Source organism: Uranotaenia lowii, chromosome 2, assembly GCF_029784155.1.
Source record: "Uranotaenia lowii strain MFRU-FL chromosome 2, ASM2978415v1, whole genome shotgun sequence".
In the NCBI taxonomy this organism is placed as follows: domain Eukaryota; kingdom Metazoa; phylum Arthropoda; class Insecta; order Diptera; family Culicidae; genus Uranotaenia; species Uranotaenia lowii.
In genome coordinates, this window is record NC_073692.1 from 270,566,408 (window position 1) to 270,590,199 (window position 23,792).

The following is a 23,792-nucleotide window of genomic DNA, read 5'->3' on the forward strand; positions in this document are numbered from 1 at the left end:
GGGAGGGGGGTAGGGGTTTGCCAAATGTCCACGCTTGTCCACGGAGGGGGAGGGGGGTGTCAAAAATCTCATTTTTCTGTCCACGTGGTATCTGAACGGCCCCTTATGAAGATGTAAATATACTATTTATTAATCCAATTCAGATATTTCGTTCAATTCAAATGAAAGCTTTGAATCGAGAATGTCATAAATATACAATGCAAACGTAAATTCTATGTTTCTATATGTCACATGTTTGCATCTTAGACCCTCATAAAAAATCTATCAAAGAAATTGCTTAAAAAACTTTTTTATTTACCTCATATTTATATTACATTATGTCAATAAAGGCAGGCGGTGTTAAAATATGTAGCTTCAAAGTTTAATTAGTATCATTGAAACTATATTCAGTGCTATATTCTATAAAGTCTTTAGATTCCGTATCCGCATATCAAAGAAATTTCAAAATGTGTACTGATTACCGTGCAAAACCATCTGGCATCTTTGACCAACGTTTTGTTCGTTTTTGACGTGCATATGACAGAAAGAAGGGACGGTATGAGTAAAGGTTTGAGATCATTTTTACGATTAAAGAAAAATTACAGGAAATCGTTGTACCATTCTATCACCTATCCGGATGCCATCACCTTTTCACATGAACGTTAATGTTTTGTTCTTATCGTTGTCGAAGTAAAGTTTAATAGAACATCTGCGTTAACAGAGACAATCACTCTTTCTGAAAGCGTTGATGAATTGTATGGACTGTTTTAGATATAGTTTTTTAGTATGCGGGAGTCTATTTCGAATGATTCCTATCACAGTCTACGGTAACGGACAAGTCATTGAAACCTTCGCATTTATCGATGAAGGATCGTCCCTCACACTGATAGAGGAAGCACTAGTTAACGAGTTGGGAATAAAAGGAATTGCACAGGCACTTTGCCTTCAGTGGACCGGCAACATGTCGCGCATGGAAAAGGATTCCGAAATAGTCGAGCTCGTGGTCTCCGGAATAAACCAGCAAAAATCCAGCCTAAAAGAAGCACGTACAGTTAAGGAACTATCATTGCCGACCCAAACGTTGGATTATAAATACCTAGCAGGAAAATACAGACATCTCGAAGGCCTTCCAGTAGCTAGTTACGTCAACGCGGTCCCTCGGATCTTGATCGGCGTGAATAACCTTCATCTGACAGTGCCATTGAGAGTCAAAGAGGGACAATCAGATGAACCTATGGCGGCGAAAACTCGCTTGGGTTGGTGCATCTACGGTGGTGCCATAAGTGAACCAACTAACTCGTCTATTAACTTCCACGCCTGTGATTGTTCAAAGGATGAAACTCTTCATTTAATGGTACGCAATTTCATCTCGCAGGAAGATGCAGGACTTACAACTGAAGTCATCTTAGAATCTGAAGCAGATCAAAGAGCCCGTTCTATTTTGGAAAAAACCACCTGCAGGGTTGGGAAAAGGTTTTCCACTCGACTGCTTTGGCGCTTCGATGAATTCGAACTACCCGATAGCTACCCAATGGCGGTAAAACGCCTGGAATGCTTAGAGCGTAAAATGGTTAAGAATCCCCACCTGAAAGAAAACTTAAAGCAAAAGTTGGCGGATTACCAAGCAAAGGGCTATGCGCATTTGGCGACAGAGGCAGAGCTGAGATATTCAGATCCTAGGCGTACATGGTACTTACCACTGGGCGTGGTTGTAAACCCCAAAAAACCGGAGAAAGTAAGAATGATCTGGGACGCATCGGCTACGGTTGACGGAATATCATTGAATACCATGTTACTCAAGGGACCCGATGAACTGATTCCACTTCCTTGGATCCTTTTTCGCTTCCGCCAATATCCTGTTGCCGTTACGGCGGACATTACTGAGATGTTTCATCAAATTTTGATCGATTCCGATGATCAACAAGCTCAACGCTTTCTATGGAGATCTGATCCTCAAGGACCTCCCGAGATTTACGTAATGAACGTAGCTACGTTTGGGGCGACATGCTCACCGGCCGCAGCCCAGTTCGTCAAGAATAAAAATGCCAGAGAATTTGTCGATGCCTATCCCAGAGCTGTTGAAGGTATCACGGAAGGACATTATGTGGATGACTACGCAGACAGTTTTGAAACAATCGAAGAGGCAGCAAGAGTATCTTCGGAAATCCGGATGATTCACGCAGCAGGAGGTTTTAATATTCGAGGTTGGAGGTCTAATGACCCAAATGTACTAGTGGATCTGGGCGACGATACGTCTCAAAAACCCAAAACTCTAGATCTTGAATCGCGGAGCTACGAGCGCGTTCTAGGAATGCATTGGTTACCTGCAGAAGATGTCTTGGGATATTCTACCGCACTTCCACAAGAACTCCACGACATCATTACGCAAAAAAATCGACCAACAAAACGTCAAGTTTTGCGTTGCCTTATGAGTTTTTTCGATCCACTCGGTTTGTTGGCAGCATTTATTCTACATGGGAAAGTGCTGCTTCAGGACATTTGGCGCTCAGGCATCGAATGGGACGAGGTGATTGTCGGTGAGGCTTTCGAGAAGTGGCAACGGTGGACCGCACAATTCGAACACGTATCCAAACTTCAGATCCCACGTTGTTATTTCGACAGAGTGACCAGAACCCACTATAAACATTTGGAGCTACACATCTTCGTGGATGCCAGCGAGGATGCCTACGCGGCAGCTGGTTATTTCCGTATTCCAATCAGTCCCGGCGTGTTCGAATGTACTCTTGTAGCGGCTAAAACTAAGGTCGCTCCGTTGAAACACATATCCATCCCGCGATTAGAGCTGCAAGCTGCTGTAACTGGAGCGCGGTTACGGAAGTTTATAACAGATGGTCATCCAGTCGTAGCACAACGTGTTGTGTTTTGGTCGGATTCCAGTACGGTTCTGGCGTGGATTCGATCAGATCATCGTAGATTCTCACAATTTGTGGCATGTCGTGTAGGAGAAATTTTGTCATCGACAAACGTATCAGAATGGCGATGGGTACCATCCCGATTCAACGTTGCTGACCACGCTACCAAGTGGGGACAAGGACCTCCACTACAGTCGAATGATAGCTGGTTTAAAGGACCGACATTTCTGTGGGGCCCAGAAGAGAGCTGGCCTCAACCGAAGACCTTGAAAACTACTACTGAGGAACTTAGAGTTTCGTGTGTGCATTCTGCAGTTGTTGCTATGAAGTCCATAGTCACCTTTACTAACTTTTCTAAATGGGAACGCCTAATACGGACAATAGCATACGTTTACCGGTTTTGTAATTATTATGTGCGGTTATTCGAAAAAAGATACAGCGGATTCCTTAGCCAAGAAGAGCTCGGCGCAGCAGAGAATGCTATTTTTCGCCTATGCCAACGACAATCGTTCTTAGAAGAGTTCGAAATTTTAAAACGCAACCAGAAAATATCAGTACAAACCAAGATCGCCATACCTAAGAAAAGCTTACTCTATAAACAATCTCCATACACTGAACCAAATCTGGAAATAAAATTTACTAGGTCATTTCAATAATTTTTAAAGTTAATCGCTCAAATACAAAGTAATGATTTATTCTGTGCAAGTTATAGGAAAATCCAATAAATTCTACAAGTGTATTTTGTTGATGAAAAACATACTGAAAAGTATGGGAAAATCTAATGAATACGATGTGTCTATGAATCTTAATCAAATATATTAGAAAATCCAATAATTTTCACATGTTTATTTATAAATAGATTTTATATTTTGCATATCTAATAAATTTACTAACAATTCGCACCGACTCGATCGATTTGTAAGTTCCTTACCAACAGGCTCACACTTGTGAGCCTGCTTGGAAAGCACAAATTTGTGTCTAACATCAGCAACAGCTGTGATGGATTTAAATCCTGAATATTTGTCCAGATAATCGAGGCCCAGCTGCAATATCGCTGTAGTGTGTCTAGGCTGCTGCTGCCGTCGAAAAAAAACACGAGACATATGTGGACGATTCCGGAAGAAAACCTTTTACTTTGGTCAGGAAACCAATAAATGGCACAAATGAAAAATAAAAGCATCTATAGGCCGTAAACAACACAAGCGATGAAGGTAAGTAAAGAAAACTTTTTGTTAAATGAAAATTTAAATGTTTTTCTACCCTCCGTACAGCTCAACAAAGTACGGCAGATACAAGGGAAAACTCCACCATCCGGCCGGACAAAAACCGGAGCAGAATCTACAAACAGGATGAACACCGGGACAGAACAACCAGCACTACTTTATCAACAGCAGCAGCAGTAAACATCACTCTGGCGGAAGGAAATACCATCAGTCTGTCAGTTCCTCAGCGACGGTTACATCCAGACACCATGCAGCCACCACCGATCGTACCGCCTACGCCACCAGAGGCAACAACAGCATAACCAAATCCAACATCGAACATCCGCTGGAAGCGTTCCATCGCAGCACTACCTGCTTTCCGGTGGAAGAGACCATCAACGCAGCAGCATCTTCCTTTTCATCTTCACCACAAGAAGTGAACCAGCTCAGCAGCAGCCGCGGCCGCGGATTCAGCATTTCTTCTCCCAAAACGGAACCGTACCAGGCGGCGAAAGTGGCTCAGGCGGGTCACAATGGAACAGAGTGGAATTGATGTTGGTTCTAGTGTTTTCATTATGATCTAATCTGTCCAACCCATGAGTGAACTGATGCAACAGCCTACCTCATGCTGGTAAAATTATGACAGGATAAGTTAAGCTTTGATTAATTATGAACTTTTTTATTTTAGGAAAAGGACGATCAACCTTTTAATATCCGAGGTGGAGACGACGAGGTGGAACATTTGTTTTTATCACGGCGGAACCAGAGGAGTCAGCGTTGGAAACAGCAACTAATGAGTCAGCATCTTTAGAATTCGGAATTACATCCATGACCCAGGTTCCAATCATGAGGGCCTCGGAGGTAGCACCAACATTGCCCCTGCGTTTTTATATTTTCATTCCGAGTTTTTTTTTTTTTATTTTGTTTCAGGTAAAAAACACATTCTGAAAGCATACATCTGGTTCTCGAAACTGACGGAATTCAGCGAAGAGTTGTAATCCGTAACGATGTTAAGATATTCTTATTTCTGGAAGAGAGCGCTAACAAGAGTCGACGCCGCAATCGAATAAGAACCCCCCCCCCCCCCCCCCCCCCCCCCGCCCGCGGAAGAGGCGAATAAACACTTGAAACGCCTGCGGTGATATGGTGACATCATACAAATTCGATGGACATCAGTGGATGGACACCATAAGATAGTAAAAATACGATCGACTTATAAGTTCAGTGAATAATAAAATATTATAATGCTACAAGACCAGATGTTTCATTTTTCATAACAAATCAATTTAAATTCGAAAGAAAAACGGATTACATTCATTTCATTGTCTAGAATAATCATTTTTATCAAATTACGATTGAATAACTTTCATTGGAAATTCCTATAAAATTTATCGGGACGCTAAACTATATGCGCAAAATTTTGCGCTTACTTATAAAAAGTATTGGATTTTCTAGTAGTGCAAAAATACTAGAATTCCCAATACTGTTTATAGCCCGATTTTGCTCAGTGTACTTGGACGAGAACGACGTGATACGGGCAGATAGCAGAGTCGGAACAGCGAAGAACTTGGCAATAAATCTGAAGTTTCCCGTCATTTTGCCAAAAGATCACTACGTGACCGAACTTATTGTAAACTACTATCATCGAAAGTATCAACACTGCAACACAGAGACAGTAGTCAACGAACTGCGCCAACGCTTCATCATAGCCCAACTAAGACCGACTGTTAAAAAAATAGCTCGAAGGTGTCAACATTGCAAAGTATATCGTCCACAACCTCAAACACCTCGAATGGCTCCCTTACCTGAAGCTCGGCTGGCGATGTTTACTCGCCCATTCAGCTACGTGGGACTGGATCTTTTCGCTCCATTATTAGTTAAAGTCGGAAGAAGTTCAGTGAAAAGATGGGTGTCGATTTTCACCTGTCTAACGATTCGCGCTGTACACGTTGAAGTAGTGCATAGTTTAAGCACAGAGAACCAGAGAACGGGCCCCGAACAAATATGTGTCGAATCCGTGTGTAAGAATTTGAATCGTCGGCCATTTTAAAACCGTTAAAATTTGCCTAAAAACAGCACCATCTAGTGGCTCTTAGCTAAGTGACTCAGCTGTTGTTGTCGATTTTTTTTTGTCAACAGTTGAGAACACTCAGAACATAAACAACCAAAAACTTGCTTCCAGGTCGCACCAACACAGAGTTCAGTTAGTTTTCTTTTTTTTGGGGTGTAGAAAAAGCAACATAATGAAATTTGCAGCAGGAACTATATGCGCTTTTAACGAAATCTTTTTCTTTTGGCAATGATGCCTCATTTGGTACTCGTTTTGTATTGAGCCACTGATTTTGTTTGAGAAAAAAAGCAAACATTATTTAGTTGTTTGAAGAGAAAGTTCATATAAGATTTAAATTATGTGTCTGTTTTAATATAAATTATAATTTCAAAAATAGTTCAGTAAACATTTGCCGCAGCAACATTTGATTTCTGTATGATGTGTTAATTTATGATACCCCTCTAATGGATAAACTCCACTTTTTGTTAAGGATCAAATTTTAATCAAATTTCACCCATAACGAAGCATTTCAAATCTAATTAATCGAAAGAATCACCACCCATCTTTGTTCGAACATTGCGAAATTCTAGCATGTAAACATCGCGTCATTTCTGCCAGGATAGGACTTCAGTACCTACTTCCGAAAATATTCGAAAATTGGAATAGCTTCCTAATATCGAATTTAGCCTCTTAGACAGAGCAAAGTAATTGTATGGAGGTTACCCGGACACCTAAGAATCCTAAGAATTTAAGGGAATAGCAATAGGCATTTAAAAGCAACTTGATATCAAAATTTTATAAATTCTTCAAATATTCCCCCCTTCTATTATACCAATTACAGATATCCGATAACACCATGCGCCGAGTTTTCGCTAGTCCTACCGAGATAACAATTTTGTGAAAGAAAAAAGAATACTGAATGAATTTTTAAATTTGTGTTCATCATCGAAATTGATTCTAAATTATAAAAAAATCAATTAAGTCTTGATGTAGTGAATTTCATATCCACAAAAACAAACACAGGCCAAAACTGAAAAACCATACAATTATTTTAATTCCTGATTGAGTGACTGAAAATAAATTTGGCTTTGAGTGCATTTTTCTTTCGTTGAAGGTACTATCGTCTGAGCGTGTAGAAAAAATGGAAAAAATAAAAGTACCGGTAACGACATCTGGTGGCTCTTAGCTAAGTTGCAAAAATGGCGTCGATTATTTTGAAATCACGGTTGGTATTTTTACACACGGTTGGGGCTCCAGCCCGAACTATGGTTCTCTGTGGTTTAAGCACTGAATCGTGTATGCTCAGTATTCGACGTTTCATCGGTAGGCGTGGGGCCCCAATAGAAATCTACTCGGACAATGGTACCAACTTCCGAGGAGCGGACAACATACTGCAGAAGCAGATCCAGCAGCTGCATTCGAATATGGCTTCTACCTTTACGGATGCGCGTACGAAATGGGTGTTCATCCCTCCCGGAACACCACACATGGGCGGAAGTTGGGAGCGCATGGTGCGATCAGTAAAAACTGCATTGGAAGCAAGCGTCTGCGCAGGACGTAAGCTCGATGATGAAGCTTTGTATACACTTCTCGTTGATGCCGAAGGAATAGTAAACTCCCGTCCACTCACCTATCTACCCTTGGATTCGGTAGAACAGGAAGCCATCACCCCTAACCATTTCTTGCTTGGTAGCTCTGATGGCGTTAAACAAAGGCAGGACAATGCATCGGATGATGCTAAAACGATTGGAAAATCCTGGAACCAAATTCAAGGACAGCTCGATGTTTTTTGGAATCGGTGGGTGCGCGAATACCTGCCTTCAATAACGCGTCGTACAAAGTGGTTCGACGACGTAAAACCCGTTGCTGTCGGTGATTTGGTTGTAATAGTGAACGAAGCGCGACGGAACGGTTGGACGCGAGGTCGGGTACATGAGGTCATTCATGGGTCAGACGGACGTATTCGTAAAGCAATCGTTCTTACAAATAAGGGGCTCACACGGCAGTCGGTCGCAAAATTGGCAGTCTTGGATATAAAGCAAAGGGAAACCCTGGGCCTCAGTGACCCGGTGGCCAGCGTTACGGGGGGGAGGATGTTGGGAACTGGGCACCCTGCCTGAGAGTGCATACAGGCGCCTTCTCAGTACAGCGACGGTTATTGAAACTAATGAAGAGAGACGCAGAGGTAAACAAACAGACGCAACAACGACCGACATCCGTCGTTTCCATAGTTACTTGGTATAACATTTCGCTGTGACATAGAACGTGGCAAGAAGAGAACTATTGTAACTATTTAATTTTTCATGTATCAAACATCTTATTTAATTTCCCCTTTACTGTTAGTAGTTGCGCCTGAGAGTTTACGTGGGCCTAGCCAGATAGTGCGATTACGAAGAAATCTATATTTATTTCGCAAGGTAGAATTTGAGGTTACATTTCCTAAACCCCTAAATACTTATAAATTCTGTGTATCAGCCCCACAACATCGGCAGGAATAGCTAATTAAATAGATATAAATGCAATGGGCGATGGAAGCGCTGACGAATTTGGGTGATAGTTTTGCATTAGTGCAAATGGGATGCAGCTAAAATTTCACCCAACTTTTGAAAAATTTCTAATAGAGAATTCGTTTTCAAGTGGTGGTGCACCGGTGCACTACCGGTAGTGCACTTTTTATCGTTTTCATGCTCGTTTTCACGATGAGTAGTGCACTGGTAGTGCACCATAAAGTGGACGGTGGAACACTCTGAAAATATTTGGTGTTGCTTGCGCTCTCACCAATACTATCATGAATTTTGACAACACGTGCTTCCCGATGTAAACAAATATCAGCTGGTTGGTTTATTTCTATACCGCAAAAATTGCGTTCGAGCTGTTTTTTTCTCTTTATTATCCCGAAGAACGGAAACTTGTTCCGGATTCAATACCAGTGTCGTTTCCAACAGAGGCGGAGAATTTCACCTGGATGGCACGTTCCAAAGCAAACAACGCTCCCAAGAAGAAATGTGTCCAGAAGGCTTGCTGCAATCGGTTCCAGGCGATGCCGAAAAAGAGCAGCAAATCAGAGTGCAAAAAGGCCAACCCAAAGATCTGGTGGAATCGCCCAAACCGAAAAGTATTCTTGTTCGGGAGGGTCCTATAAGTTGGTCTTCACAGCAAGAAGCGTTCAGCTGCATCGAAGCTACTCTGCTACCAGCCAGCTTCGAGCTGTGCCTCAGGATGACGATGCTCGGTTGCGCCAAGTACCGGATTCCCACCCGTTGCCCTTCAAAAACGGTAGTTCGATACTACACCCGCATTGGGAGCTTGAATTTCGTTCGTTTCGGTCTGTTAGCAAAATTTTCTTCCCCGACATCCGCGATCCGAGTTCCAAAAATTTTTTTTTGTAATCTTAAATGGAAATAGGTACTCGAACGAAGATGAGATTTGCGAGAAATAAACGTTCAAAATACCGGAACCTTCAAGCTGGGGTAACTGCAGTCTAGCAGCAGCAAACATAGACCGCCCAGAATCAGCCGGTATTGCAGTTCATCAGAGCCAGAGGCGAATCTACTAAGCAAAATAAATCTGAAATCTTAACAATTCAACATAATATATAAATTCATGCTAAAATTTTCATATTGTTTAAAAGACAATGATCAACCAAAGTAAATTTCATTTCAATTTTCGAAGTTAAACGAAAACAAATAACAGCTGTAATGGATTTTTGACAGCTTGATGGTTTTTGTTGACACTGCCGATTTCACGCACACCTACAAAGGTGAGTGCAAAACTCGATTCATGCTCGTTTTCAGCGTGGATGGTGCAACACTTTCGGGTGGTGAAAACGAATACGGTATAAGCAAAAATCCACAAAGCGTAACAAACTGCTATACCCAACCCCCCCTCTAAATAGTTACGTAATATTTGAATGATTCCTAAAGGGTTTTTCTTAAAAGGAGAGAAAGAATAATACTCGCTTCCATCTTTCATCCCCCGTTGAATATAAAATTACTATATTTGATGCAATGCAAATAAGAGTGTCCCTGTTTAAGTGTGCGTGAAAGGGATGAATCGGATGAATCTGTCATGCATGCAGCTGAAAAGAAAACAAAACAAACGTGCTTGCCCGTTATTCACACGCGTTCCGGGAATCGCTACGAATATTTCTACTTCTAGCTCAAAAATGTCCTCGTCCGATGAAGCGGACGGTTCCAACAGGTTGTTTCCAAGTCAAAAACAGTTGTCCAATGAAAAGAAACTGGATGGTGCTTTTGGGAGCGGTTTCAGCAAAACAGCAGTACGAAAAAGAAGCCGTGAATTTGCACACAGGCAGTGTAGGCTTATCGTTCGGAATCTACCTTACCGGATAACGGATGCCAAATTGCGGACAGCTTTTGAACAATATGGAACGATTGAAGAGGTAAATATTCTGAAACGGCCAGATGGACGGTTGGTAGGATGTGGGTTTATTCAATTTTCCAAACTGGAGGAATCAGATAAAGCTGTAACGGAAATGGACGGTCAAGTTTTTATGGGAAGAAAGCTTCAGGTTAATTTTGCTGTAGACAAGGAAAGGTATGTTAAGTTGAAACCTAAGTTAGAACCTAAAAAAGAGGAAATTAAAAGCGAAGATGACGATGATGTACAAGAAACAGAATTAAAAAGCGAAAATGAAGAGCAAACGGAGGATGAGGATAAATATGTCGAGGATGTTGTCGACGATACGAAACCAGATACGAACGTGAAACACGAACACGTAAGACAGAAAAACCATACTGAAATCGAAGAAGGTAGAACAGTTTTTCTTAAAAACGTGTCGTATGATGCAAACGAGTCAGCAATAAAAGATGTCATGTCCCAGTTTGGCACTGTTGAAAAAGTTCTTATCAACAAAGAGCGCATTTCCGGTCATTCCAAGGGAACTGCTTTTGTTATCTTTAAATTGAAGGATTCAGCCGACATGAGTCGTAAGCAAAGCTTGAAGGTACAGGTGAACGATCAGTTCATTGAAATTCTCGAAGCCATAAAGAAAAAGGAAATCAAAGAAAGAGAGAATTCTAAAGCTCACAACATTGGGAAAGATTCACGTAATTTATATCTTTTAAAAGAAGGCCTCATAATGGCTGGATCTCCAGCTGCCAAAGATGTTTCCAAACCTGATATGGCTCAACGCCTAAGACTTGAGCAACGTTGTTCCCAAATGTTGAAGAACCTGAACCGTTTTGTATCGCGTGAGCGTTTAACGATTCACAACCTTCCAGAAAATTATACCAATATTGACCTTCGTAAAATGGTTGTGCAATACACAAAACACAATCCTCAGGAATGTCGTGTTATGCGTGAAAACCGACCATCGTTCGGAAATCCGTCCGGCAAATCTCGTGGGTATGGATTTCTTTCTTTCAAAAAACATGAAATTGCTCTGGAAGTACTTCGCAAACTAAATAATAATCCTGCGCCTTTGGGAAAAAATCACCGGCCGATCGTCTCTTTCAGCATTGAAGATCGTAAGGTTCACAACGTTAAGCAGCAACGCCTGGAGAAGTCCCGTATAAACAATCCCACGTATCAGCAAAAGTTAGAAAAAATACGGGCGAAAAATAAGGAGAAATTCCTTCGCAAAAAGGAATTGAAGAAAACGACAAATGAGAAGCAGGCCATCGTTCCTAACACCTCTCTGTCGAGTGATTTTAGCAGAAAAGAACCGTCGAAACCACCAGCAAAAAAAGAACGAAAGCGTAAGTTGGAGCAGATAACGGAAGAATTCACCGGAGAAATATCACGGAAGGGCAAGGTCGGAATTAGATCGAACCGGAAAATAAACACGCAAGCCGATGCTCATATGAACCGTTTGAAAGCAGAGAAGAAGGAAGCGCGAAAGGAGCGTGTCAAGAAGGAACACGAACGTAACCGCAAGCTCAAAGCTTCAAGGCGGGTCAAACCGAAATCAACAGATTTTGCAGAGCTGAATAAAGAGGACCGTTACATCCGAGAAACGGTAGATAAGTACAAAAATCTTATCAGCCATGCCACATCAAACGGTACCCGAAATAAATGGTACAGTGAGTAAGATTCGTTGGTGGTGAATAAAAGGAAAATGTTAATGTATTATTTGGAATGTGTTTAAGTCTTTAAAAGAAAAATCCGTTTGACTTCTCAACTCGGACTGGGCGCATTGTCATCGGTACAAACAACTCACATAAATGTATTACATGTTGCCATACTTTATCGTCAGTGTATATTTTGTCGAGTTTTTATTGCAAATCTGCAGAAACCTTAATGGAACAAATATTAAAAGAAAGCAGCAAAACCGTTTCTGCCCTATAAGCAAACAAAGAAATCAATGGCTAAACTTTCTTTTTACTGACAATTATACAAACGAAAATAATTACTGGAAACAATAACAATCCGATTGGTAATAGTTTATCACGATTTCCTTTGATCCATTGTAACTTGCCTAAATGTGACAGTAAAGTAATGATGATTGAATTTAAAACATTTTCTTTGAGAATTTTTTTTAATGTTTAACATACCTTTTGTCTTCATTTTATATATCTCAACACTTTGCAGTTAATTTAATATTATATACTTAGGTAAATGCATTTGCATCTATTTCAAATCTACGGAAAATTTGACCCAAAAGATTGAGATTGTATTTCTCGCCAGTGTTTTAAGGTTTTTGAGTTCCCTGGGAATATTTTACGCATCTAAATGAGTCTATTAGATGTTCTCAGTCGATTAGTCGGTTGCCTGCAAACCATTGCTTCTATGACAAGCACGCACGTGTTATTGCAGGATGTCGAAAAACTTAAGTCTAGACACAATATTCAAGGAAATCCTACAGCCTGCTAGTTCCGTACATCGAATTAAAGGTTTTGCTTCACTGTTTTTTTTCTGCTAAGACTTATCTATCACTTACATAGTCTTTCTTCTATATTTTTAGTCAATCCGAGGGTTATTCAACCGCACGCGTTTTTTAAATTTTTGATTATGTGTAATTGAACTGAAGCAAAGTTAAATTAATCTTTTGCTGTGGAGTAATTTTAACCAAAACGAATGTATTTTTACGATAAACGGTTCCAAAAATTTGACATGGCCAAAAAAAAATAACTTTTCAAATTTCCTGTTTCCCTGTCCCAACAGAGCACGTTCGGTTACCATTTTGCGTTAAGAAAACATCTCAAAACTGAGTTGATAGAATCATTTTATAAAGTTATTTTTAACCATTTACCGTTCCAGATTTGTTAAAAACTGTTATATTATTTAAAATCTACTTCTGTACACATTAAGGTACACCTATCACACATTCATCTAACACGCGCTCACTCGTATTTAAAGACTCGTATCTTTGATATCGCAGATGGGTTTGTTGTCGATGCCCATGGGGATAAAATCTCGCTGCCTCGGCGGTGGTGGAGTCAGTTGAGAGATCGTTTCCTCTGCTGTTGCTGCTGTTGTAGTGTGCTCACAGAAAGAGATTTTCGTCTAGTGGTGATGGAGGAGCTTTTTGAACTGATTGAACTGTTGCCGGTAGAACCTCCTCTGCCACCGGATCCGGCACTATTGGTGGTTGTACACGAGCGTTTATTGAAGACGTGTGAGGTAGAAGAAGACGAATTGAATTGTGAATAGCTACTGCTGTTGGAGGCAGGGATAGTAAATGATGATGTTTGGCTAGTGTCTTTGTTGTTGGCAGTGTTGTTGTTGGCAGATGATGCGTTAGAATGAAGCGCTGCACTCGCACTTCTACGACGGGGTGGTGAAATGGCTGTAACATGTTATGTGGAAACATTCAAACATCAAAATGGTAACACTGGTATGCTTTCATGATTTATGAAATGGCAAATAATCTCATAAATACTTATCAAAAATATATAAAAGACAAAATCAAGTCCCAAACAAAAGCCCCTAGAACATAAGAATTTTTGGTTAATCAGGTTATCAATAAAGAAGGATGCTCAATAGCGGCACGTTATCTAATTTGAATAGCTGTTATTAGTAAAAAGATGCATAATAAACTCGAACCATAATCAGAAGTTTATATCGATTTGACAGTTCGCACAGAGGTTGCAGAGCACAGTGTAGGAAAAAAAAAAATCGAGCACTATATAGTGCGTGAAAACGTTGATTCATTCGTAAAACTAATGTGGTTAAAATATGTCGCGTTTTTATTTTGTTGAAAAAATAATAATTGTTTCGAAAGTGGAAATACCTTTGAAGTCACTACACACAGGTTTACGACTGTGCAATTCGATCAATGCGCTAAGTTTGCACCGCTTTGATGGAAATTGAACGAACGAACGTTAACAGGGCATCGACACCAGCTATGCGGATTACAGCATCCTAGTCCACACTAGGCAACATGAACTGCGATTTTTGTTATGAGACGAACTTTGTTGTCTGTTGTTGTTGTTGGAAACCTGAGACGGTCTCAGTGTCTCCCGAAGATAATGGGAGACGCTGAGACTGTCTCGAGACGAACCGTCTCCTAGTGTGGACTAGGCTTTAAGCCTAGATCACGCTGAGACCGTCTCAACACGAGCGATGCTAACCGGCGAATGCGATTTATGCGGCGAACCACATTTGATTGAATGAATGCACTGACCCAAATTCACTCTTAAAATACACATGATTTTTCACTTAAAAATAAGGATCCAGTGATTTTCTTCCATTCAAGTGCGACATATACATTTCACTTGGCAGTCACTTAAATTTCAAGTGAATTCATCCACATTCACTTCAGTCGTCAATTGAATTTGAAGTGAGAAAAAATACTCACTTCCCCATCACTTGAATTTCAAGTGAATGTCGGGTTGTAATTGTGTTTATTTTCAGAGTTCAAAATGGCAAATTTTAAAGAGTAGCGTTTAAAGCTTATGCTGGAATTTAATTTTCCCAATCACTAGGCGTTTTTGGCGGTAGTTTGTGTTAAACGTGATGTAAGAAAAAGTTATTTAAAGGTGTTATCATGTTTCAGCTTGTGAGTTGGACTGGACAGATTTTCTGGTTTACAGCAGGGAAGATTTAGAAGTCGCACTATCCGCAGTATCCGATCTGCCTTGGGATTACGATGGAATTTTCCAATCAATAAATTTATGGCGAAAGCGTAATGTAAGTATTTGAAATCGAAGAGGTGTTCTATAAATGTTCTTTTATTTGAAAACCGCGAGAGATAATTAACTTGAAACTTACTAAGAAATTCAGATGAATTTCACTCGAACGTCATAGTGTAATTCACTTGACCGGTCACTTAATTGAATTCACTTGACCCGGATCATGGCCATGACTTAAAATTCAAATGAAATTACGTATGGCGAGAATTTACTACAGATGTCACTTACTTTTTAAGTGAAAATTATTTTGCGTGTGTGAATTGCTTAAACGGCTTAAACAGATGCCACACGGACACCGAAAACTACCTACTTTTGAATACTTTTGACGTAATTCGCCACCTCAGTGCAGGAACTCACTCGTGACTTAAGACGCAACAACGTAAAAGTAGGTAGTTGCGCTTTAAGGTACCAGTGGGTAGAAATGATTTATTTTGCAAAATTTAGGGAAAAATTTAAAAAAAAATCTTTAAATAGCTTTTAATTAAAGGAATTTATACTGTTTCTACATTTTCTTTTCTAATCATTCTTGAGCTGCCAAATAGGGTTATAAATTAAGAATGAATAATTGGAAAAAATCATGATTTAATAGGAATTTATTCGCAATTTTTTTTTCTAATAACACTTCGTATTTTCACGCATTTTTTCCACATGTATTACAAAAGTTTTTATAATAGCGATATTTAGCATATGCACTTTCAATTCATTATATTTGTAATGATTTCTTTTTTTTTCATCACTCATTACTTTTCAGAGTATTTTTGTTTTCTGTTTTAAACTAGCCTTCTTTTGATATATTATTTCATCGAAAAACATTTTTATACATATTTTTTAAAATATTAACAATTATTTTTAAAAATTTTCCCATTTTTCAATTTTGAGTCGAGAATAACAACATGATCGCTGTTAGTTTTTGCAAAGTTATCTAACACTTCCGCTGAAAAAAACTCATTTGAATGTTAAATGTAAATTTTTAATCAATAACAATTCAGGTTTTTTAACATTATGTATGAATTTTTTTAACATAATGTATGAATTTAAAAGCTATTCAAATTATCTAATGCTTTGGTTTTTGTGTGTCATTGCAATGTGTCTTAAGTTTTAGCTGTGCACACAGATATTCTTGAAATACATGTATAAATCAACTATACTACTAAATATAATCATCTGAATTTCCTACATTTCAATTCCAGTAAAATTAATATTAATTTTATATTGCACCAACTGTCTCTCTCGGAGTATTTAAGTATGAATGGGAATCAAGCCGATAATAACAATCCTGACTCTGCCTCTACATATGCTTACACACAACTACTGCTTTAGGTGTCAAAAAATGGATATCTTTAAAATGTCGAGGCCTTGTATCTGTACCGTTTCCATGTCCAACGCAAACGCCTGGCCCACCGTTCAAAATTGAACCGATTGATAACTCGACACAATCCTGTGTGCCTTCATTAAATCTTCCAGGCAGTGCTGAAAATAATGAAAATTTAGTAAATATTTCATACGATAATTTAGCGAGATAACTATAGAAAATACAATTTCCGTTAATTTTTGGCCGTAAGTAGAAAATTTAGATGGGCAAAAATGCAAAGCAAATTATTTGTTGTTGTACCGTTGTTCTACCAACTCTTTCGCCGGCTGGTGGCTGCTGCTCAGTAGTTTGAGGTTATGTTTGGACGGGTTGGAACTGGATGGATCCGGATGGGACGATTCCGATAAAGTTGATGCCAGGCACCAATCGATTGTCCCTTCATTAAAGGCCACACCTAACCGTACTTTAACCGCGTTACTGCGCTGTACCGACTGCGGATCAAGCACCTCCAGTAGGACGTTTTGCGATCTAATAGGGGAAATGTTTATGGCCAAAAAAGTGGCAATAAACTCTTTTCATTTTAAATTCTATAAAGATTTTAATGAGAACTCACCTCAAGCTTCAACCGATAAAAACAAAACCATCCGATGGAGTGCGCAGTATTCTTATTTTTGTTCCGGAATTGCAGCATAAATTTCACCAGCACTCGCGTCTGTTTTATTTCCAAAATGTCGGACTAGTGAAAAGAGATAAATTCATAGCGAAGTTATGTAGTGGGTACTTTAAACTAAGTTTGGGTTTTGTGGTCAAAACTCCCTCAGTAAATCAAATCTACCCACCCGAAACTACGCACTGGTGCCTTAATCAATAACAACCCAGCAGTGAGTAGTACAGTGGGTAGTTTGCTTTTGTCCGTGCAATTTGCATTGGTCGCGTTCGCTAATTCGCTCTCATTATGTCATCCCGCATACTAAAAAACTGTATCTCGAATAATCTATACGATACATTTACGTCTTCCGAAAAAGTGATTGTTCCTGTAAACGCAACTGTAACATTGAACGATACTTCGACAACGATAAGAACGAAACATGAAAGTTAATATAAATGAGTGATGGTATCTGGAAAGGTTTTTAAATGGTATGAACGGTTTCCGTCATTTCTTCTTTAATCGTAAAAATTATCACGAACCGTTACCTATACCGTTCATTCCTTTTGTCAAACTCACGAAAAAAATGAACGAAACGCCGCGGTTATAGATGCCAGTTGGTTTTGCATAAAAATCGGTACGCATTAATGAAAATATCTTTTATATATTTCTTTTCTTTTTTATATGACTCATACATACGCTTAATATTTTACGGTTTTACTAAATGAGGTTAGGTACAATTTTTACGCGATGCTGTTAACAACACTTTAAGTGACTTTATTCATGATAATTATGAGCTTTTATTTGCCAATCCATCTGTAATTGAATACAATTTTACTTCATTTGTTTTGCTTGTAATAATAAAATACGTGTGAATAAACTTTATGCGGTTCCAATAAATATTTCATTGAATATGATTTACATAAATACAGCAATATTACAATAATTTTGGTTGTTTTGTAAATTGGCAAACAGACATAGAAACATCAAATTTGCGTTTGCATTGTGTAAGGCATTTTTGATTCAAAACTTTGATTGGATCTGATTGGAATTTCTAATTCGAATTAACAGCTTATTTATGCTATCATAACATTCTTAAGTTACAACGCATGATCATCCTAATCATCTCTAATAAAACATTTACATTTTGCATCTCAATATTTGTACAAATATTGATAAAACATTGCACCTGGCACCACTGTAGCAAACGGCCTGATTCCTTTTGTTTGGCTGCCTTCGGAAAAAATTTTTGTTATCGGTAAGCGCGAATATTCGATCGAATCTCTCTAAATTTGCTGCTAGAGCAGAGCAATCATCTCGCCGGAATTAAAATAATAAAAATAAAAACCCGAGGACATTACTGTTTGTACCAGGTAAGTGAAACTAAAAATCATTTTAGAATAAATACGATGATCTTGTTTCTTATGTTTTAGGTTTTACCAGTGGTTTTACTATTGGGGCCCTCATAGTGTTACTGCACGCAGCGAAAAGTAGTGCCATTGAGATAAAAAAAATACATCTTTGATTCAAAAACCTCATGTACATTGAAACAAAATCCATTTTCCTTAATTCAAGTAAATTTTAAATTGAACCGAATTTTTATTTCATTAAACCAATGTTCCAAATTTTTGAATCAAAAGATTTAAATTAAATTCAAGAAATTTTTTTTTCGACTCTGAATCAATGTAAAAATTCATTGATTTAGATGAATTTTCTTTTGAATCAAAGTATTTTTTCGTCAAACAGTCGACACATCTTCATTAGCTTCTGTTTAGTGAACGGGTCGGGCGAGAAGTTTTTCCGACAACCAGTCAGACCATTTCATCTCATGCCGCGCAACAGTCAGACAGCACCGAAATCACAAGATCCGGCGTAGGAAAGTCTTGACAACTAGAAGCCAAACGATAGTGGACTCCTAGGTAGGTCTATCAAAATTAATTTAATTTCAAATAAACCGTCAACCTAACAAACTTTTTCAGGGCAACCATTCATCCAACTAATCGCTTCCGATCCGGTCCAAGGATCCATCTGGCGTCTAAACCCTTCATGAATTGTTCGAAAGTAACTGTCCGCCAACAAACATCGTTCAGTAAGTACTTTCCATTCATGCAATAAATAATTTTAATTTATTTTATTGTTACATATTTGTGTACATTTTGTTCTCCTGTTTATTTACAGATGTGCCGGTTCAAAACTCTGGAAAAATCGACTGTGTGAACATGAACTTACAAATAAATAAATGTTTTTAAACAATAAATTATTTCTTTTTATTTTCAATTGGACGAAAATCAATATATATGTAGTACTAGAATTTTTAGAAACAAAACATAGAATTGAAGAACAAATGCTTTAAAATTGAAACCCAAATAACGTTGGAATAAACGAAAATTTCATAAAATTAAACGAAAAGGCTTTTGATCAAAAGCATTATGTTATTTGGAACAAAGAAAAAGTTTTGATTCAAAGGAAAGCATTTCTTTGAAACAAAAGAAAATGCATTTGAATCAAAGGAATTTTTGTTTGTCCCAAAATCAAAGGAAAAAATCCTTTGTTTTTGCGGCACTTTCCTTTGAAACTAATTTCTATTTTTCTGCGTGTGGTCTCACTCCGTGGTACGGATTGCAGCTTCTGATTGAGTAGTTGGACCATGCAGTTTGGGGGAAATTGCTCTGCATTTCGGCGATTTCATCGATTCCGGAGGAAAACTTCACGGACCATTCACACACAATAATTTTGCTGGCGCCGGATCGTTTTACAAGGTATGATGATTGAATCAATTGCAACAGGAGGAATCGGAACGAAAATGGACATCTGAAGCGAGTTATGTTGTGTCATTTTCTTAAGGTAATTCAATAAAATTATGAAATTAAATAGCTTTCTCATTCTTATCCGAAAATTTCCCAATTTGCATTGCGTTTGTGTGCGTGCTTTTTTTCACAAACGGTTCTCAAAACAGTCCGCATAATGTTGGAATAATATAAGGTCAAATCGTTACAGAACTGTTAACGTTAACGTTTAGATGTAAAAGATCCTCAGAACAAACTATAACGATTACAGTTTGATGATCCTAATACGTTTTCCACAATTGATTTTGGGACTTTAACCTAACTGCTTGTAGAACAGTTCTCCCATACAATTGTTTTAACAGTTTTTAACAGTTACATAACCTAACGACATATTAAAAATACTGTCGATTTGGAATTCACGGTTAAACCAATGTTTTTTACAGTTTGAAATATCGTTTGCTAAACATCTTTGCTACACTTAATAAAATCGTTTACGACTATTGGAGAGAACGTTAGGTTACAATCCTGGTTTATGCGGGATCGGCCTTACGCGTATTGGCCCTGCACGAATAGAAAAATAACCCCAATTCGGATAGGCGTAACGTTCCAACGAAAATGCACAAACTGGAAATTTCGCCCAATTAAATTTTATCGATTTTTTTTTTGTAGATGTCAAATGCTTTTGCATAAGGTACACCGGGGCAAGTGCAAACTCGGGGCAAGTGCAAACGTTCAACTTTTCTCTGTTAAGCGGGCCATAGACTACACAAATTGGCCTGTACAAATTCGATGTTTCCACGACGATTGTTTGATCTATGCTCGCCCATACACTATACAAACATATTTCACGCGAACACAAATGATTGCTGGCGAAAACAGCAACAGCAACAAAAAAAAACCATCTCCACCCCGGCTGGGAGAATGTTTTGTACAAAATATTTCGATCCCGACCGATTTTACTCCAACCGTTTGGGCGCTCATTCAAGCAGTGCCATACACTATGCAAATCGTGCTCACAGCGACAAAATTTCATCGAATTTCATCGCATTTGTACAAATGTTGTGTAGTCTATGGCCCGCTTTACAAAAAAAGTAAAAAATATTCCTTCTTCTAGAAATTGTTGTTTGAACCCAAAGAAACAATCTGACATAGATAAACTAAACTTTCTTTAAATTTTTCACTAAAAACAAGGCACTGTTTGATCACACACGAATTCAAGTACGTACTAGACATGAACAGTGTGTTTTTGTTTTGCATATTTTGGCTACAAAAAAGGATATTTAAATTCTAATTTTCGTTAAAAGGTGAGTGTTTGAGACCGATATTCAAGTGAAAGAAGAAAATTATGATAAATTTTCAGTACACCCCGAAAGTTGTGAAAATAATATTCGTTCTTGTCAACCCACACTGCGGGGCAAGTGCAAACAACACTACCGGGGTAAGTGCAAACGCCATGTAACATCAGCCATTTCAGAGAATTCATCACCAAAATGGTTCAGCATTATATTAAAATGGTCAGAAGATGTATCCAAAGTGTTGTATCTGAAGCGGATGTTCAAAATTCCGTAATGCCTTAGTAAATGAAGGTCTTTTGCTTAAAACAACAGTCACCAAAAATGGAGTTCCAAAAAGTTATCAATATTGCAAGGAAACAGCAAATATATCAACAAAAGTTGATAAAACGTACCGGAACATGTATTCAGTTCATTTTAGGACCGATACACTGACTCATCTGTGAATTAGTTTGGAAAAAGTATTGCGTTTGCACTTGCCCCCATAAACGGGGCAAGTGCAAATTTGATGCAACGAACGATAATTGATAATTTTTGAACATATACATATTTTTCTAGGACATGTGAAAGTTGAACTATGGTGAAAACCGTTTGCACTTGCCCCGGGGTACCTTATATTTGTTTATAATTTACGAACGCCAGCATCGATAAAAAAAAATCACTTCGTAGAAAAAATGAATTTACGAACACGCCGTTATTTGAAAGTTTTAACCGAGTTTATTGAGTAAAGTGCATCAACGTATACCCAGAATGACTGTTAGTGTAAACTCGATTTGTTTACATCTGTCTGGCAATTTCCTTGAGGAAAGAATGACCCATCGGTAAATTGAAAATAGAAAAAAAAATCCTGGACATTGAAAACTAAATAGAAGTTGGTAATTAAATGGAAGAATTTATCATTTGTAAGCTTTTGTGAAATTTGTACCACAAGGATTCGGATGACTGGGCCAGGTTGACAGTTGGATGGTTGTTGCAGAAAGCGGTGATCACAGGAAGATTTCACACAAACAGATAACTTTTCAGCGATAACTCACCAGTTTTTACGGCAGCTGGTTGGTTGGTCGAGCTACTGTGCTTAGCAGGAGTCATTGTTGGCTTGACCTTTTTCTCGCTTCCCATACCGCTGCTCTGGCCGTTCTTATTGAGAGCGGCGGATAAAGTCCCATAAGCGCCAGCGCCCGTTTTCTCTGTTCCTTTCTCTGTCTTTGGCTGTGCTTGTTTATGAATCGTTACGGTGTTCCAGTAGCTCATTTGCTTCTGTCGAGATTCTCGAATCTGGTTTTGAAGCCCGGGATTTTCATGTAAAATTTTCTGGAAAAAATGTCGCAAGAATTATTAACTTTGTAGTCATATTTTCTTTAGTTTTAGAATAAATTTCGAATTATTCTAATGCACTACCATATCTTTATTTTTTAACTATGGTTGAACCAAGACACTCATTAATTCAACAAATCGGTATCTATTGTGAAAAGGACCTTTAAGCCAAGATCTTTGTTTCGAGAAAAACGCATACTAAATTTCAGAGAATTAAATCAATTTCCCATTTACTGCATTCACTCATTTTCCTAAATAAGTCACTAAAATGCTTCCAAATCGACTTAATTTTACTACGCGATTGATATTTATAGTTTTTTGTGATTATTTTTCAAAAAAATTAAAACATCTAATTTAAAGCCCTTTCACTTTCTCAGTTTATTCGCCAAATTTTAGCGCCCTTTTGAATTGCAGAATGACTGTTTGCCTTTTGGATCACTCATTAAAGAAGCAATATTGAAGGAAATTTCGACTTAAAACGGGTCAAGTCACATTAGCACATCAACGATTTGTGCGGCTTCTCGTCCTGGAAAATAAATATCAAACATTGGCGTTTTTGTTCGCGACGAAATTTTGAGGGGATAAAACGTTAACAGATGTAAAAAAAAGCATAATTTACTTTTCACCCCCGGGATGAAACATCGGAATTACACAGACAGAAAAAATGCTATTCGCCTTATTTAGAATATTAAATTTATCTATTCTAAAATCAGAAAAGTAAAAAGAAGATCATATATTCTAATGTAACAATGAGAGTTTGACACGTTTAAGTGGTTATCTGGATTTGTTTACAGTAGGCGCATTCGCCGTATTCAAAAATCGATACCGAAATGTTGTTTATTACCTGTAGCTTCCGAATGGTCTTTTGCATCGCTTCTGGCGAAACTAAACCAAAGTCAAACATCGAGCTCATATGAAGCACAAAATTGCGATACAAGTTTTTCCTCAAAAGTTCCTGGCCACGCCGCTCGATGAACATCTCAAGAGCGATTGGAATCTGGCAATCGCCTACGTAACCATATTTCATTACGTGTAAATTCCACATTTTCATCAGCTCCTTCTCGCCTTCATTAACATCGGTAAATTCATCAATCATCTGCATCGTTTTATGCTGTAGCCAAAGGGGATCGCTCTCGCCCTCCGAATCAATGTCCAGTTCTTTTGGGTGTACTGGTAGACATGTCTTCGTATGATGATACATCCTAAAACGATTTGAATTGATATTAATTGCCATCAAATTTGT

The 23,792-nt window shown here is 38.5% G+C and overlaps 3 protein-coding genes and 2 long non-coding RNA genes across 12 annotated transcripts in view; 4 read left to right on the top strand and 1 right to left on the bottom strand.

Annotated features, from left to right (window-relative positions):
* The first annotated feature begins 784 nt into the window (after nt 1-784).
* On the top strand, nt 785-3,368 carry LOC129742633 (uncharacterized). The gene is made up of 2 exons (XM_055734561.1): nt 785-3,166; nt 3,237-3,368. The coding sequence occupies exons 1-2, from the start codon at nt 785-787 to the stop codon at nt 3,366-3,368; spliced, it is 2,514 nt and encodes an 837-aa protein (XP_055590536.1).
* A 945-nt stretch (nt 3,369-4,313) lies between these two features.
* Nucleotides 4,314-5,108, top strand: LOC129741021 (uncharacterized). Its single transcript, XR_008736422.1, has 3 exons — nt 4,314-4,685; nt 4,743-4,915; nt 4,985-5,108. It is a non-coding gene; the product is annotated as an uncharacterized LOC129741021 (long non-coding RNA).
* Nucleotides 5,109-10,179: 5,071 nt separating this feature from the next.
* Nucleotides 10,180-12,364, top strand: LOC129741006 (RNA-binding protein 28). Its single transcript, XM_055732698.1, has one exon. The coding sequence runs from the start codon at nt 10,270-10,272 to the stop codon at nt 12,154-12,156; it is 1,887 nt and encodes a 628-aa protein (XP_055588673.1). The 5' UTR covers nt 10,180-10,269; the 3' UTR covers nt 12,157-12,364.
* LOC129741002 (polycomb protein suz12) overlaps nt 12,293-23,792 on the bottom strand; it is a 79,358-nt gene continuing 67,858 nt past the window's right edge. For 2 of the 6 annotated variants that reach the window (XM_055732689.1, XM_055732688.1), the window contains exons 4-6: nt 23,394-23,751; nt 22,270-22,546; nt 12,293-13,854 (exon numbers count right to left, since the gene is read on the bottom strand). In XM_055732689.1, coding sequence (XP_055588664.1) covers nt 13,505-13,854; nt 22,270-22,546; nt 23,394-23,751 — 985 coding nt within the window. In that variant the 3' untranslated portion in view covers nt 12,293-13,504. Of the gene's footprint in view, nt 13,855-16,198; nt 16,670-16,725; nt 17,248-22,269; nt 22,547-23,393; nt 23,752-23,792 lie in introns of those variants that run through there. The other 4 variants (XR_008736412.1, XM_055732691.1, XM_055732690.1 and 1 more) reach the window with 4 other exon arrangements.
* LOC129741017 (uncharacterized) lies at nt 18,374-19,390 on the top strand. 3 transcript variants are annotated; one of them, XR_008736415.1, is made up of 5 exons: nt 18,374-18,530; nt 18,591-18,647; nt 18,904-19,076; nt 19,137-19,246; nt 19,336-19,390. It is a non-coding gene; the product is annotated as an uncharacterized LOC129741017 (long non-coding RNA). The 3 variants fall into 3 exon arrangements; XR_008736414.1 differs by having other exon boundaries at nt 18,591-19,076; XR_008736416.1 differs by lacking the exon at nt 18,591-18,647.